General features: G+C 42.5%; 1 protein-coding gene across 2 annotated transcripts in view; it reads right to left on the bottom strand.

The window, feature by feature from the left end:
• Positions 1 to 6,999: 6,999 nt before the first annotated feature.
• ATP6V1C1 (ATPase H+ transporting V1 subunit C1) overlaps positions 7,000 to 17,014 on the bottom strand; it is a 40,771-nt gene continuing 30,756 nt past the window's right edge. For both annotated transcript variants that reach the window (XM_029923383.1, XM_029923384.1), the window contains exons 8-13: positions 15,823 to 15,891; positions 12,360 to 12,452; positions 12,178 to 12,271; positions 10,397 to 10,494; positions 9,472 to 9,598; positions 7,000 to 7,903 (exon numbers count right to left, since the gene is read on the bottom strand). In XM_029923383.1, coding sequence (XP_029779243.1) covers positions 7,808 to 7,903; positions 9,472 to 9,598; positions 10,397 to 10,494; positions 12,178 to 12,271; positions 12,360 to 12,452; positions 15,823 to 15,891 — 577 coding nt within the window. In that variant the 3' untranslated portion in view covers positions 7,000 to 7,807. The remainder of the gene's footprint in view (positions 7,904 to 9,471; positions 9,599 to 10,396; positions 10,495 to 12,177; positions 12,272 to 12,359; positions 12,453 to 15,822; positions 15,892 to 17,014) is intronic.

Raw genomic sequence — 17,014 nt, 5'->3', positions numbered from 1 at the left:
AGGAAACCCGATTGTTAAAAGAAAGACTTTGACCAAACAAAATTAAGAAGAAAAGAATAGGGGGTAAAACTAGGAAACAAACAAACACAAAAAAAGCAAGAAAATAAACAGTGCCTCCGAAGGGGCGGGGAGAGGAGTCTAACGCACGCTGCTGTGTCCTCACAACGTGAGTGTGGGACTTCATGAGTTTCTGGAATCTGGTTAGACCAGGACAACACCGTGTGCTGTACTTGAGCCGCAGAGCGAACTCTCCCAGGCAGGAGGAACTGAAGCTCAGAGTCTGCGTGTGAAGATAAGAGCGTTCCAAATCATTCATTTTAGAATGAATTCCTGAGTCCGAGGCAAGCAGCCAGCTAGATTCTGGAAAGCTCAGACTATGGAAAATTTGACACTTCCGTTTAGCCTAAGTACCTATGGCCCATTCCAGAACTGACACTGACACTTGTCAAGCAGTCACTTCATGCAGCCCACGCTTCATGTCTCTCCAAAGCTCCAGTATGTCCCGGGGAAAGGGGTAACGGGTCCATTACAGTGGAGCCGGATGAATGCCTCCCAGGACTTGAGGCAGAGGCAAGACAGAAGTCAGAGCGGCAGCAATTCACTCCCTGTATTTAGTGACTGAGTGGGGACCACGGCCTCCTGCCTCCCCGCAGAAGGCTGACAGTCTGACGCAAATGGACAACTTTCCCCTCTAAGGAGTGTGCAGGCGAGAAATTCAGACATACTGGAAAAATGAGGAAGAAACCAGAGTGCCCCTTCGACCTCCAAAACGTCCCGTTGTCACACGTTGGCTCTCATGAAGGGACTGCTCTGTGACCAATACAAGTACAGTGTTAGCCAGCTGTGCAACAAACATGATTTAAAATGCCAACGTATTTTACAAACACACCGTAACTGTGATTTTGAAGAAATCAGGGTAGTTGCAAAAAAAAAAAAAATCAAGAACTTTTATGAATTGTTAAATTCTGCCTAGATCTTCACAGACACTTGCAGGAGAGTGTTAAGTGTGTTTGCAAAGACACTTTTCAAAAGGGTGACGTGGTGAGCAGCTCCTGGCTGTGGAGTGGGGCACACTTCCCGTGCCCTCCACAAGCCCAGCCCTCGGGTGAGCCAGGAAGAGAGCCCCGCTCACTGCATTTCCCGCAAAGGGAATCGGACAACATGTGACCTTCGGAGTTTGGCTCCTTCCACACAGCACAATGTCCTCCAGGATCGGCCGTGCTGTGGCACAGACCGGGACCTTGTTCCTTTTTATGGCTGAGTAATATTCCCTTGCGTGGGCATATCACATTTTGTTTGTCCATTCATTCATCCTAAGTTGATAGCCACTTGGGTTGTTTCTACTTTTTGGCTCCTATAAATAATGCTGCTCCAAACTTCTGTGCACAAGCTTTTGTGTGGATCTAGGTGTTCAGTTCTCTTCGGTATAGAAACCTTGGAATTGCCAGTCATATGATTCTGGTGGGTTTTTAATGAAGGAATTTGCCTTTTAAATAGATGTACTTAAAGGGAAACAAATTCCAATTTGCGTTAAGATAAAGAAGCCAAGAACCAAAAAAAAGAAACAAAAGCCAAGCAGTATAAAAAAGAGTATTAACAAAATAGCTGTTTGCATGTCGAACCCCATCCTCTATGCACGTACCTTGCCAAAATCTCTGAACACACCATGAGGTTTAACTCCTCACAATCGTCGTGCAGTGTCACCACAGTTACCCTCCTCTACAGATGAAGAGACGGGGTCGGACCCAGGGTGGCAGGCTGCCCAGGGTTACACCAGGCGCCAGCCGCCGCGGCCAGCCCCGCAGGGCCAGGAGGGGTACCGCTGGAGTACTCACAGCAAACACCCTTGGTCTAAATTCCCCCATCAAAGAACCTCCAGACGAAATGGAAAACAAACATTAAACAATATCCTGCTTTCAGAAAACACACAGAAAAGCTACGTTAAAAAGAAGAATCCAGTTTGAAAAAAGGGGCTTTTGTTGAGTCCCACTATGACCAGGATTTGTGAGCAAGGGACAGCCCTCTGGCAGCAGTGCTAGGGTGATCTGCAGGTGAGCAGAGTCGGAACAAAACGGCCAGTTATGAGGCTGTCAAAACAGGCAGGGGAAGGAAGGGCTGGAGGGGGAAGGGGAGAGGGAGGGGTGGGCATAGCGGGGTGAACCTCCAGAATGCCTGGCCGCAAAAAGGTGAGAGACACCATGAGCATGCCCAGAGGGGGGAGCACGGGGCTAGAGGGCGGGGCTTGCTTTCCGGCTGCACTCCGTCCTCGGCCAGCTGTCCTGCCAGTGGCCCTGCAGGGCAAGATCCAGGCCAAGCAACCACCGCTGGAACAACCGACAGACAGGCACTGTCCTCTCACATACAACTCCCCTCTTTCCCTGTAAACTGTCTTCTTGCTAGAGACCTGGGCCGCTTCACTGCTTTATGAACTTCTTAAATTCCTAAAGACAGTCAATGGAGACAAAGCATGTCTTTCAAGAACATGTGCTAAGCACCCCCTCGATGTCTCCCTACAGAGCCTGGCAGAGTGAATGCCCGCACACGACAAGTGCTAAGTGAGCACTCACTGGCAGAAGAAATCGGGTCCCCATCAGAAGCACACAGCTGTGTTTCCAATTCTGCTGATTCAGTATTTCCCATCAGAAACACATTTTGGTCTTTCAATATTGCAACCAGTTTACCCTCATGCACATAAAGGCACAAAGTATACGTAGTTGACTTTTGTGATCCAAGCAAAAGCTGTGTGTGTAGCAATCTGAGGCACGTAACCAATGACTCAGAAAGCCTTCTCTTCCTTGTTTCTCAGCCTGGTAGGGAAATTAAATCTGGAAGAGTGAAGAGAAGCGAGGCTGGCTCTTCCAGTTATCAGAACAAAAAAAGCCAGAGGACATGAAGCCCGTTGGAAACTCAAAGGCAAAATGGCTCACTACCTGAGCACCACCAGCCGGGCCTGTGCGATCTAACGCAGTGGCCACTGGCCACAGGCAGCTGTCTACATGCATCGAGTAAGGTTAAAAATGCCCTTCCTCACTCACACCAGCGACTACAAGCGACTACACCCCATATGCTGGAGGCTGCCACCCTGGGTGACACAAATACAGGACACCCAGCCTCGCAGAAAATTATTTTGGACAGTGCTGAACCTGATCAACTGTATGGTCCTAGTTGAAGGCCAAAGAAAGTCTATTCTGACACTAGAGGTTGACAGGTTGACTTTTCTGGACAGATATCCTCAAGTATGTTTTCAGACTTTTGATTTCACAGATCAGTAATTATAGTACTTGTTCCCATCTGGGGTCGCCTGGCACCAGGCCTTTTTCCTGCTCAGCATCACACCCCCGGTACCTAAAACAATGCTTGATTCACAGTATGTGCTAGAAAACTAATGCTGAATAGATGAACATATGTGCACCAGAGGGACAGACATATGTGTATATCCTTACTTCTCTCATTTTATCTTTGATGAAAACTATCACTGGCTGGCTAGCCACCTAAAGGTATTTGGGTTCTAAATCCTGGTTCTGTACACAAAGACCCTCACACACACACACAAATTGGACTAAGTCACAAAATGAACAGAAGTTGTCTAGAATGTTCTCAGAACTTTATAGTAATAAATGCTCATAACAAAATGTTCCAAATCAGAACACTAGTTTTTGCGGGCTTCTCTAAATCGACTGTATGTTTCATAAACCAACCATGAGGGGGAGTGGGGAGTAAGCTACCTGGTTGCTTCTAGATGGCACTAGAGCGCCCTCCTGTGGTGAAATAGAGTACCTGTATACTCGAAACTTCTTTTAAAAAAAGAGTGACTTTCTGCGTCTCACATTAAAAACTGGCCTGACCTGTTACCTACTCTGACAATCAACCCAAATATGTACCTAGAGAGTTAAGATGTGGCAAGTTGTGGTGGTGACAAAAGGTAATTTAAGAATGATTTGTCACAGACCATCCAAAAAGGTCCTCTACACCTAGGAAACGGTAAAATACATCAAAACTGCTCTCTGGATTTGATATTCTAGATAGTTTCTGTTCATCCTCTGGTTAAAAAAAAATATTTTGAAGTTCAAATCTACACAGGTTTTCTTTTCAGTCTTACATCAACAATAATCTTTGCTGCATCCAACTTTTTTCACTTTTTCCCCAACATCCTTGTTTCCTAACACAAACCATTCCTTGAAAATCTGTTTGGGTTGTTCTTTTACACTCTCATAAGCAGCAATGAATCATTCCCAAAGTGGGTTCCCATATAAAGGATAGAAATGGGATTCTGGTCACTTGAGATTGGTTTTGCAAATTTCAATTTGATATTCTATGGCCTTGCAAGGGTAGAAGACACTTGCATTCATCAGTTTCTGCTGAGGCAGAATTTTCTCGTTCTGCTGATTAATAATAATGTAGAATGCTTCTTTAGGTTGGCAGAGTAGCAAAAGCTGATTTATCCTTAATGATCCTATTGAGTGTAGTCTGTGAGAAAGAGAGAAGAATCACTATTTGAACGAGACCCCAACACGCTCCCAAATCCTAAGTCAAAGGCCCTATCTGGGGGTTCAGAGGATCTTCCAAAGGTGGTCTCATTTCACTGGCTGATCGCCAGCATCGCATCTCTTGGGTGCTTGTTAAAAACGTAGATTATTCATCGAACCTACACAAGATTTACCACATCTCTGCAGAGTCCGGCAATGGATCTGCATTTTTTTTCTTTTTATTTATTTTTGAGACCCAGAGACAGCGTGAGCAGGGGAGGGTCAGAGAGAGAGGGAGATACAGAATCTGAAGAAGGCCTCAGGCTCTGAGCTAGCTGTCAGCACGGGACTCGACGTGGGACTCGAACCTACAAACTGTGAGATCGTGACCTGAGCCGAAGCCGGACGCTTAGCCGACTGAGCCACCCAGGCGCTCCTCTGCATTCTTACTAAATTCCCCAGTTAACAACCACTACGGATCTAATCAATTTCAATATTAAGCCAACTGTCAGGCAATCTCGTGTTTGTGTTTACTCATCAACTTCTGCTTCATTTTAACCCTTTTTCTTCTTGCATTACCTTGAACATTCTCGGTGCGAAGGATGTTGTCCTGTTTCTCCTCAGTTTCGCTTCTCCAGCTAACCACCCCACGAGCTATCCCCGCTGCCCATCACTTCCATGGTGTTCCCTTTACCTCCCACAAGTCACGGGGCCCAGATCAAACACTGTTCTAAGGGTGAATCTGCTGGTAAATAAAATAGTTCTGGTGGGTAATATTTTCTAAAGGCCAGAATTACATGCATATTAATCTAAAGCTATCTAGGCTAGAAAAATAAAGACCCTGGGATGCCTGGGTGACTCAGTCGGTTGAGCGTCCGACTTCAGCTCAGGTCATGATCTCATGGTTCGTGGGTTTGAGCTCCGAATCAGGCTCTGTGCTGACAGCTCAGAGCCTGGAGCCTGCTTCAGATTCTGTGTTTCCCTCTCTGTCTGCCCCTTCCCTGCTCGTGCTCTATCTCTTTCTCTCTGGCTCTCAATAACAAATAAACATTAAAAAATTAAAATAAAGAAAAAGAAAGACCCTAAATAAGTTTACATTACTGAAACAGTTAAACTTCAATTTATAGACAACTAAGTTAGGAAAGTGATCAATGCACTTCCTTCTATCTTCAGACTCCACAACGTTACAAACCTTGAAATTCTCAGATGAAACGCAGGTGAAAAGAGGCTGCAGGCACTCATCTGGGATGGGGAGTCCGTGCACCAAGCTCCCTCAGGCACCATTCAATGCACTTCGTGTGCAGGGGGGAGTCTCTTTCGCTCCGCACAGCCGGCCTACGAGGTGGGCACGGAGGAGGACCCGGGGCTTGGGGACCACAAGGTGAGGCAGTGCAGAGTGGGTCCTGGGCCCCCGGGCTACACTCTCAGCCGCTCTGCATCCGAGAGAAATTACAGTGAAGGTTCCCAAGTTCCAAATGTAGGCTGAGATTTTAAACTTGAAATAATCCCTACCTCCACCTGTCAGAACACGTTACAGTCCATGTAAAATCTTAAAGTTATTACGTAAGCCTACCAATCTTTTACTGTAATTGTCAAAACACATCCCTGACCCCAGATTATGCTCATTGTACAGATACTAAGACTCAAAATAATACTTGCGACAGGAGACGGAGAACCAGAATTTTCTGACATCAAAACCAAAAACTTTCAGCTGCCTCTATCCAAAGGAAAATTGAAAATGAAATCTGCATTCTAAACATGTCTTAAATTTAGAATTCTGACAGATAACTTGGCAGTTGTGTCACACCTGTGACCTGGGAGCCCCGCCCTCAGGCACCTTTTAAGCAGTGTTTGTTAAGAGCAAAGCCAAAAAATAACCTGCATACCCATCCAGTCAGCCACATCATGGCACAAATACATGATGGAAAACCACGCAGCCAGTTAAAAGAAAACGAGGTAGCTGTAGACAGACGGACATGTAGATATTCTGGACATACTAGTAAGCAAGAGAGCAAGTGAAAGGATATATGCAGTCTGACCCTACTTTTATTTAAAAATACACTATGTTTGCGTGCGCTATATATGTGTTGTGGAAACCTAGAAAAACACCTGGAAAAACACACAAAAACTTCCTGAAAAGGTGTGGGAGGCAGGAAGAGTCATCTCTCATTTTTTACTTTATAAAAGTCTGAATTTAAAGCTAATTTCTCTTGAAATAATATACATTTTTCAAGTAAAAAGGATTGGAAAGGTTAATTTCTAAAAGGAATAGACTAGATTCGAAATGCCCTTAAAATAGAAACCTCTCTCCCAGGTGCAAACCTGGGAGTGCACAGGAAGGCTAGCACTGCCATAAAACCCGCTTCTAGAAGTTTCTTCAGGATGCGAAACTGAGACACACAGTTCAGAGATTTTAAAAACTAACACTGCCTCTTTTCAGACAATGTCATAAATGACACAGATGTCAAAACGAAGCCTTTTATCACCAATCTTCAAAAGGAAACCTGTAAAGTAAGGACTTACACAACACAAATGACCGAAACTGCACACTTTATTCAAAGGTGGTCCTTCTTCCCAATTATTTGAGCGAACTCAAAGTCTGGTGTCCAAATGTAAGTATCTGTCACATGCTGAAAAGCAATCTTGACATCGGTGCTGTGGCCCAGCTTTGGCACACCTAAATCACACGTGAGCCAGACATACAGGGCCGGCCCTCTGCACACAGCAAAGCCCTGGAAGTAGGACAGCGCGTGAGCCACAGTGATCATTTATTAACCCGCAAACTGACGGTCATCCTCCAAAGTTACACCCCACAACACACCTTTGCACAGGCCAGTTTATTCTCTCCTGTGGGTGTCCATCGTGCTCATAGATTGTAATTTGAAACATTCGGAAAGCACATACCTGAATATTGTCACATTTCTTTACATCATGATTCAATAACTATTAAACAGTTACAACTACTAAATACAGTGAACAAAATGGTATAAATGTTTACCATTCCCTTGTAAACAAGGCTTTTGTGCACAACAGTAACAAATGGAATTAATGCATACCACAATATCAATGAGGAAACACCTTTTCTTTAAATAAACTATTCTGTTTATAAATAAACTCTGATGATTTTAGTACACATTTACAGACCTGATCAATAGAAAGAAATAAGACATCTATCTTCCTTGACAAAGAATTAAGAAACGGACCACTATGGAAGAACTCACCTAGGAAGGGGGTCAGAGCAAGCAAAGGACAACAGAGAGTTAAAAGGACTGTCATACGGAACCGATTTCTGTTAGGCTACACCAGCACAAGGACAGGATTGTCCGGGAAGGAGCTCATTTTTACTTGAATTCCAGCAAGTTGCAATCAATCTTGTAGTACACATATGGGTAGTATTCCTGTTGACTCAGGTTTAAGCCTGGAATATCCATTGGAGCCTATGGAAAAATCAGGAAATTACTCAATGGAATACTTACAGAAATCAAAAAAGGAAGAAATTTATTACCATTCACCTTCTTACTGAACACCTACTTGGACTGAGTTTATGTTTACCCTAATTTAACCTGAGTTAGGCACTATTACTCCAATTTTGCCAATGAGGAAACACACTGTGTTTAGCCAGGTTTAAGCACTGACCCCAAAGCCTGTCTGCATTTAACCATAAGCCCACCACCCTTTTTTATGCATAATGTATAAAATTGCTTTAAACATTTTTAAATCTCAGGCTTGTGGTACTGAGTTTATGGGACACATGGCTTATAAAATGTTGAACAGAAGTAAACCAAGCATAATTTTAACGATATCACTTATTATTTATACATGTTTTATGAATACACTGGTAGGAAATTATGTATCAAATAGCTGGATGGCATTTTTTATTGACAATTACATGGACATATAGAAAGTAATTTCCTTCATTTTCTTCTATCATGAAAAACTGACTTTTCATGGCTTCTAACTAATGCAAATGTGAGATACTACCATCCTAAAAGGAATAAAAAATCAACACGATATATGAAATAAAAGCCCACTACAATTTAAACAGTAATAACAAAAACACACATATGTTGTTTATACCCTCTGTTTAAAAGAAGATATAAACACACCAGTTTAGAAAACTGGCAGTCCCCTTTAAAATGCTCCTCTATTGGGGTGCCTGGGTGGCTCAGTCGGTTAAGTGGCCGACTTTGGCTCAGGTCATGATCTCAAAGTTCATGAGTTCGAGCCCCACATCAGGCTCTAGGTTGACCACTCAGAGCCTGGAGCCTGCTTCAGATTCTGTGCCTCCCTCTCTCTCTGCCCCTCCCCCACTGTGCTCACTTGCTGTCTCCCAAAAATAAACAAACACTAAAAAAAAAAAGGAACCCCGGTTGACCTTAAAAAAAAAAAGGGGGACCTGGGTGGCTCAGTCAGTTGAGTGTCCGACTCTGGCTCAGGTCATGATCTCACGGTTCATGGGTTTGAGCCCCACGTCGGGCTCTGTGCTGACAGCTAGCTCAGAGCCTGGAGCCTGCTTTGGATTCTGTGTCTCGCTCTCTCTCTCTGTCCCTCCCCTGTTCACACTATGTCTCTCTCTGTCTCTCAAAAATAAATAAATGTAAAAAAATTTTAAAAATAAATTTTAAAAAATGCTCCTCTATTGACTTCACTCCTTCTGCCAAATACAGTGAAAATAACAACTTACTTTCTCCTTCTCTGCCATTTTATTAATTGCTGTAAACAAGTAATATCACTGATTGCTTCTTCGTTTCGGCAGCTATGACCCTCTGATCTACAGCAAGACAACGGCTGGCTTAGAAGCGAAGCACTGCTCTAACTAGCAGAAAACAGGGTAAACAACGTAAACGACCTGCTATGCTTATCTAACAAATTAATGGAGAACCTCAAAGTAATAAAAAAGAATAAGTAATAGGGTATTTATTATCCCTTTTCTATCCCCTCCCAATCAGTTTTTGTGACATGAACGCCAGCTCCTCCCCCAACAGGACACCGAGGGAGTACTTACATCTATGATGGCTGCCGCACTGCTGTCTAGATGTTTATACAATTCATACAATACTTCTCTTAGTTTCTTCATTGTTTTCTTATTGGGCTGGAGGAGCATTGCTTGGAAGTTCACAGGCAAGCCATACCTTATCAGGAAGCAAACGTGTGGTACATAACACGGGCAAACATACCAACAGATTTTCTTTTCAAAGCAAATATTCTCATACTCTTCTTTAATCACAGTTAACAGAGAGAGGGCACCTCATTTTAATGACCACCTTTGCAAGTTCAACTAATATACCAAGAAACTCAAATCTTCTCTGGTCCTCACTGTCCACTAGAAATCTTTCCTTAAAATGGGAGCTGTCTACTAGGAATTATTTTTAATTACTCTTCAATTTCTACGGTAATCTATGAATATCCCAGTAAATAGCAATAATATGTACACTTAGTAGTCACCTTCATTAAAATAAACATAATTACTCACATGTTGAAAAATCAATGACATTTACAAAGAGTGAGCATGGCTGCAAGTAAGTATTTCTAATATGAGCAAAATGTACAGAGGCTCACAAGATGATTGAGCCTTTTTAAGCATCTCAAAATAAAATACTGTAGGGTAACATGAAACAATGATTTCAAATAAGTCATCAATACACTGTGTACTAAACTACCTGTAAAATATACAAAGGATCTTCTTTTAAGCAAACATTGGCTACATATTTCATAATTTACTTTTAGCTTAACTACACAAGAACAGAATCGGGGAGTTTTCCTAATCCTAGTGTTAAGGACAGCACTGACATGCATGTGTGGTGTGGACTATCTCTCCCTCACGGATGTCCCTTCCGTGTCTCAGCTGCAACTTGCCACATTGGACTGTGTGTTGTAACAAAAAGGCCAATGTAATGGGATCTAAAGAAGTTCTAAAGAACTTTCTTTACCTTAAAACAGACTCAACAAAAACTCTCAACGCTTTCACATGAATCCACGCAATAAACGCCTCACTGAAATTTACTTTCAGCCACCGCACAAGTGGTCCCTACAAAAAGGAAAAACAATTACCATATATTTGTTATTGAAAATGGCAATTAGAAATAGATAAGTATTTTTAAAGGAATGACTAGTAAGAATCTACAAGAAAATCAAATCACATTATAATTCATTTTAAAAAATGTTTTATTATTCTCATTATCTTGGATGCTTCCTCTTCAATCAAATTAAAGGGTTAGCCCCCACTTTATTACCTCAGAGGACACTAAAATTCACTACACCAGAACCTACCCATTACCCAGGAAAAGGCACACATTTTAATGAAAGTAATTTAAATGGATACAGAATACAGATGTGCCCTACACTTGAAACCCAAAATATAAAAACCTGAACTTACTATGCAATATACTTCAGACATTTAAAATAGAATTCAATTTACAAACTTCTCAGAAACAAGGATAAAAAGTTATGCAATAAATCACTCTCAAAACTTACAAGCCATACTGATCAGGTCAGCTAAGTTATTTAGACAACATCATTAGGCTCACTCAATGTACCAACCAATTAATGAAAGCAAAACGTATCAAAAGACCAAGTGAAAATCTCTGGTTAAAATATCTGTTCTTTAAAAGGATTTTGGACCTTCTTAACAAGTTGGTTTTATTGGGCATTATTTGGTTAAGGTTCATTTTCTCCCAAATAAGATGATACAGTTTATAAAGTACTTAGGAATAATTTTAAATGGGATTTGCTTTTATTTTTTCTTGCATTTCAAGAGAAATCCATTTTCAGTCATCATTTTTCCCTTCCATACAAGCTTATGGTCTTCAGGAGGAAGCATGGCAAGCAAGTTGGCACCATCTTCTGTTTTCACAATTCTATTCCCCTTCCCCATTTTGCCTAGAACATACTAACTCTCCAGTTGCTTAAATTTTTTTTTTATGTTTTTTTTAAATTTATTTTTGAGAGACAGAGAGAGACAGCATGAGCAGGGGTGGGTCAGAGAGAGAGGGAGACACAGAATCCAAAGCAGGCTCCAGGCTCTGAGCTAGCTGTCAGCACAAAGCACGATGCGGGGCTCGAACCCATGAACCATGGGATCATGACCTGGGCCGAAGCCGGAGGCCTGATGATTAACCAATTGAGCCACCCAGGCACCCCCAGTCGTTTAAATAACAATTGCTTCAGGATAAGATTGCACCATTCAAAAGATTTGCCTCAACAAAGTGAAGATTCTTACTAAAAAACAAAGAACTACTATTTAATTAAGTTAATCTCTCACTACAGAGGCATTAACATCATATTTAAAATTAATTCCTGATAGGGATTTAGATGGAATAAGTAATTTTAAGGTATGGATCTCAACAGAACTATTCACGGATCTAAGTTTGTTTAAAGATAATAACCAGGGGCACCGGGGTGGCTCAGTGCTTAAGCATCCATCCGACTCTTGATTTCAGCTTGGGTCACGCTATCACAGTTCATGTCGGGCAAGGCACTGACAGTGTGGAGTCTGCTTGGGACTCTCTGTCTCTCTCTCTCTCTCTCTCTCTCTCTCTGTCTCTCAATCAAAATAAGCTTTAAAAAAACTACTAAAATAGGAAAAATAACTAAAACTAAAACCCAGTGTCTTAAAAGTAAAATCAGAGTTTTCTGTTAAATAAAAAGAAAAAAAGCAATACTCCTTTTTCTTTTGCTTAACACTGATAATATGAATATAAAGAACACATACAAACTGCTTTTTCTTGTCAGTAGAGAGCCTGTTCATTTCTTCTTTGTCTGCTTTCATTTCCTCTTCATTATACTGGAAGTCACGAACGATGAATCTAAATTTGGGAAGGGAGAAAACCAAAATTGTCCACTCTGTGTATACAGGTGATCAACAAATTAAAAGTAAGAAATTAATAATCTTACTTGTTTTCCCTGGCTTTGTGTCTGAAGTCATCAACTGCCTTCCTGAACAAGGTGACGTTGCAAAGGTAGCTGTCTTGGTCCTCCGAGAGTACACTATGGGGGGAAAGGTCCAGTTACAGTTTTCTGTTCCTCGCTCCCTTCCACACTGAGGGCAGACCTCGCCGCCGGGACGAGGAGGAACAGCGAGGCAGAGCCGCGCTTCCCCCAAACCTCCTCGGTGCTGACCACCTGTCCTGCCCCGACGCGGAGGGCCCTCAGTGGTTGTGTTTTTATTGACAACGCCTTCACAGCCCTGTATTACGTTTACTTCTTTCTAACCCAACAAAATCCAACATTAACTCAAGCGAGGTGTCCACACTCTAAGGACCACGCTTCTCAATCTAGAACAGTGCCAGGCCGGCAGAGGCAAAACCAGGAGCCAGCTTATTTCCAGAGTTTCCTTGCTTTCCTGCTAATAAGCACCGTCTTCCCTCTGGAAACCGAATTCCCTCTCTCCATCCCAACCCAGCCCACGGAGGCCTGGCCCACCCTCTCTGCGTCGCTAGCGCCTGCTCCCACAGGTCTTTCCTTTTCTCCCCCCGCATCCTAACTCAAAACCTGACGAATGAATGGTCCACATAACCTCTGACAAAAGACATGTTTTATGCATCGCAGGGCTTCCTTCTAGGCTCGAGAAGGTCCCAGCGAGGTCCGAATTTTCTCCAGTCCCAGGTCCCACGGACATCCCTGGAATCACTTTTCCAGACACAACTGTGGGGAAATTTCACTGTCTTATAAATCTGAACTGCCTTGGGGAAAGGCCCACTGATTGGAAAGGCAAACTGTACAGTTCATGTACACTGTGATCCTGACTTGGCTTCCAGAAGTTACCACGGCTACTTATGTAGAGAATCTCATGCATGACGTCTATGAAGCTATCGCTGAATTGTTTCAACAGCGATGGTGTTGGGGCAGGAGAATCACTTGGTGTCTTGCGGGGGGAGAAGGGGGGCCTCTTCTTTCTATCTTTCTGGTGTCGGGTTTTTTTATGTGTTTAGTTTTTATTTACAACATGGTACTTCTGAAATCAGAAAAAAAATGTTTTACAAACCTGAGGAAGTGCTTGAGGAATTCAAAGATCGATTACTACATATCCGGGTGGGGGGTTTTCAGGAAGTCTAAGTTTAGTTTTTCAGGAAGTCTAAGAACTACCTGACTGGCAGTTAATTCAAGGTAAATGCAGGAGGCGACTGCCATGCTTGAATGCAGAATGGCTGGAAGAACTGAAGCCACCCGGCTCTCGGTCTTCCTCTCCAGCAGCAGGCTCAGCAGATGCCTCTGGGAGGACAGGCCACTGTCATCACTGACACAGACAGAAACTCAGCTACTCTGGATTTAGAACATTTGAACTTCCTCTACAAGGTGCCCTCTCTGGCTGGCTCAGTCGACAGAGAATGTAACTCTCGATCTCGAGGTTGTGAGTCTGAGCCCCATGTTGGCTGTAGAGATTACTTTAAAATAAAATCTTTAGGGGCACCTGGGTGGCTCAGTCGGTTAAGCATCCGACTTCGGCTCAGGTCAGATCTCACGTTCGTGGGTTCGAGCCCCGTGTCAGGCTCTGTGCTGACAGCTCAGAGCCTGGAGCCTGTTTCTGGTTCTGTGTCTCCTTCTCTCTCTGCGCCTCCCCCTCTCATGCTCTGTCTCTCTCTGTATCAAAAATAAATAAAACATTAAAAAATTTAAAAAATAATAATAAAATAAAATAAAATCTTTAAAAATCTTTATTTTTAAAAAATGAAAGGTACTCTCTCAAAACTATTACCCTTAGTTCCTGCTCCCAGCGACTATCAAATCCAAAGCAAGGCAGCTACCAAGTGGATCAAACTTAATAAAAAACCTTTAATGATGTTCTGGTCTGCCAGGCTTGACTCTGTAATATGCACACTGTGATCAAAACAAACCCAAGCCCGACCTGATGGGCTCCTACAGACCCCTAACAATGTCCCACCACTGTCACAGTACCCCAACAATGTCCCACCACTCTCACAGTACCCCTAACAATGTCCCACCACTCTCACAGCACCCCAACAATGTCCCACCACTCTCACAGTACCCCTAACAATGTCCCACCACTGTCACAGCACCCCAACAATGTCCCACCACTGTCACAGTACCCCCAACAATGTCCCACCACTGTCACAGTACCCCAACAATGTCCCACCACTGTCACAGTACCCCCAACAATGTCCCACCACTGTCACAGTACCCCCAACAATGTCCCACCACTGTCACAGTACCCCAACAATGTCCCACCACTCTCACAGCACCGCTAACAATGTCCCACCACTGTCACAGCATCGCTAACAATGTCCCACCACTGTCACAGCACCGCTAACAATGTCCCACCACTGTCACAGCACCGCTAACAATGTCCCACCACTGTCACAGCACCGCTAACAATGTCCCACCACTCTCACAGTACCCCAACAATGTTCCACCACTGTCACAGTAATCATATGTGATTCTGCTGTTTTAAAGACCATTTCAAAAGTGTCTGATGTCTGACATGCTTTGTGACAGTGAGCAGGGTGTCTATTACACAGGCTCCTCTGTCATGGAGAGACCTGGGTCACGGCGAAGTTGTTTTTGTATTTAAAATTCTTTCCATGAAGGAAGCCAAGATAAGAATGAAGTCTTAGTTTAGGACTAAAGCCTACTGTGCTACCTCATTAAGAAAAAATAAATAGAAACCATTTATGTGCTTTTCCTTCCTATCCCCAAGAAAGGTATTTCTTAATATCTTATAAAAAACAAATCCTGAGTCCTTGGTACAATAGACTTTCAATCACTTAACATGTACTAAGTCTCAAAAAACAAAACACACACACTACCACCACCACAACAAAACCAGGTACTGAGCCTCTCTATAAATGTGCCCAGCTCTTGCTCCATATTAGGAATAAAACTCAGTGGGCGCCTGTGTGGCTCAGTCAGTTAAGTATCCAACTCTTGATTTCAGCTCAGGTCAGGATCTCACAGTTTGTGGGTTCAAGCCCCGTATCAGCCCATGCACTGACAGTGTGGAGCCTGCTTGGGATTCTCTCTCTTTCCCTCTCTCTGTCCCCTCCCACACTCATGCTTTCTCTCTCAAAAATAAAAAAACTTTTTTAAAAAAGTAATAAAACTAAGACAAAGTGGTTCTCTGCCCTCAAGACATGGGTCTAATAAAGGAAGCTGACAGAAACAAGTAATTCAATACAGAATTATAAGTGTATCAGAAGATATATGTGACATATTGGGGCAAAAAGGGAATTAATAACTTTATCTCAGACGCGCCTGGGTGACTCAGTTAAGTGTCCCACTTCAGCTCAGCTTGGGAGTACCACACCAGTGACCCAGTTAGGAAAGATATTTCCTAACCCAACATCCCAACTATAAAAGGAATTCTAGGAAAGAAACAGGTTTTACAATGACTACTACTTACTTGCTAGACCTTGGAACTACCATTTCAGCTAGTGTTTCATACTGCTTAATCCAGTCATTGTGGTTTAACCTGCAGAAAAGGTACAATAAGTAGTGGAAAGGAAAAACAAGTCTTACCTCCTGCCATTCAGACAAAAAAAATATGGAACAAACAGGAAATTCAACTAAAGTATACTTCAAATCTATGTCAGAAAAAAAATTCAAGTTTCCTACTGAGAATGAATTTCAAATACAGTAAGTGGTGATGCAAGAAATACAGTTAGTTCACCACTCTCTTATACCCAGTAACTACTGCAAAAGAGGTACATCCTAGAACTATCTTTGGAAAGGTAATAAGCTAAGTATAGATTCTAAATTACCTTCAAACTTCAGAGTTAATAATGCATTACCTCATTAAAAATAAATTATTAATTCAAAGGCCACACTGAAATCACTGGCCGTCATGAAGGGCTAGATCAAACGATTTACTAAAAGCACAAAATACCAGGAAGTGTTGAGTAAATTAAGTGACAGTAAACCATGCTCCACAGAACATTGTGCAACAACTTTCTCTAGAAACCAACGGATTTGGGGCGTGTGGGGAGTGTTATGTTTGCAATTTAAAGAACTGCAGTATTTATAGGCCAGGATAGTGACTAACTCATCATGTAAGGTGCCTTAGGTCCTATGTTTCAATTATAGTGAACGGAAAACTACCAAAACGTCTGATTTTAAACACAAATTTGCAATAATGATGGAGACAAACCTTTTATCTGTGCAAAGGTTATTTTCCTACAATGTATAAAAACATAGACACACAGAAATTCCTTATAAAAAAATCAGTGCTCTACAGTATTCTGCAGTAAGGGCAGAGAAGAAGTCAGAGGATAGTGTAGCCACAGTAAATTCAGTAGAGGTGCTTTCCCATCCTTTCCAGGAGGCGTCATTTTCCAACGCTCCCAGTTTCTTAACCAGATTATTAAAAATGGAGAGCACGGCAAAGGAAGAATTCATGCAATGATACTGTGAAAAATCCCCAACTTTCCCACCTCACTCTGGATCCTCTAAAGATTCCCTGATAATAAGACTTGAGTTCAAGTCAGAAGTGAAACCATTAAAAGGTTTCTCTCTCATAAACACACATGCACAGAGTTCTAATTCTTCTGAGTGTCCAAAGGCTTCATTTTATTAACAATGATCAAATGTTAATTAAC

This window comes from Suricata suricatta, chromosome 15 (assembly GCF_006229205.1).
Source record: "Suricata suricatta isolate VVHF042 chromosome 15, meerkat_22Aug2017_6uvM2_HiC, whole genome shotgun sequence".
NCBI classification, from domain to species: Eukaryota; Metazoa; Chordata; class Mammalia; order Carnivora; family Herpestidae; genus Suricata; species Suricata suricatta.
Note: the sequence above shows the minus strand (reverse complement) of the source record. Positions and strands in the feature narration are given on the sequence as shown.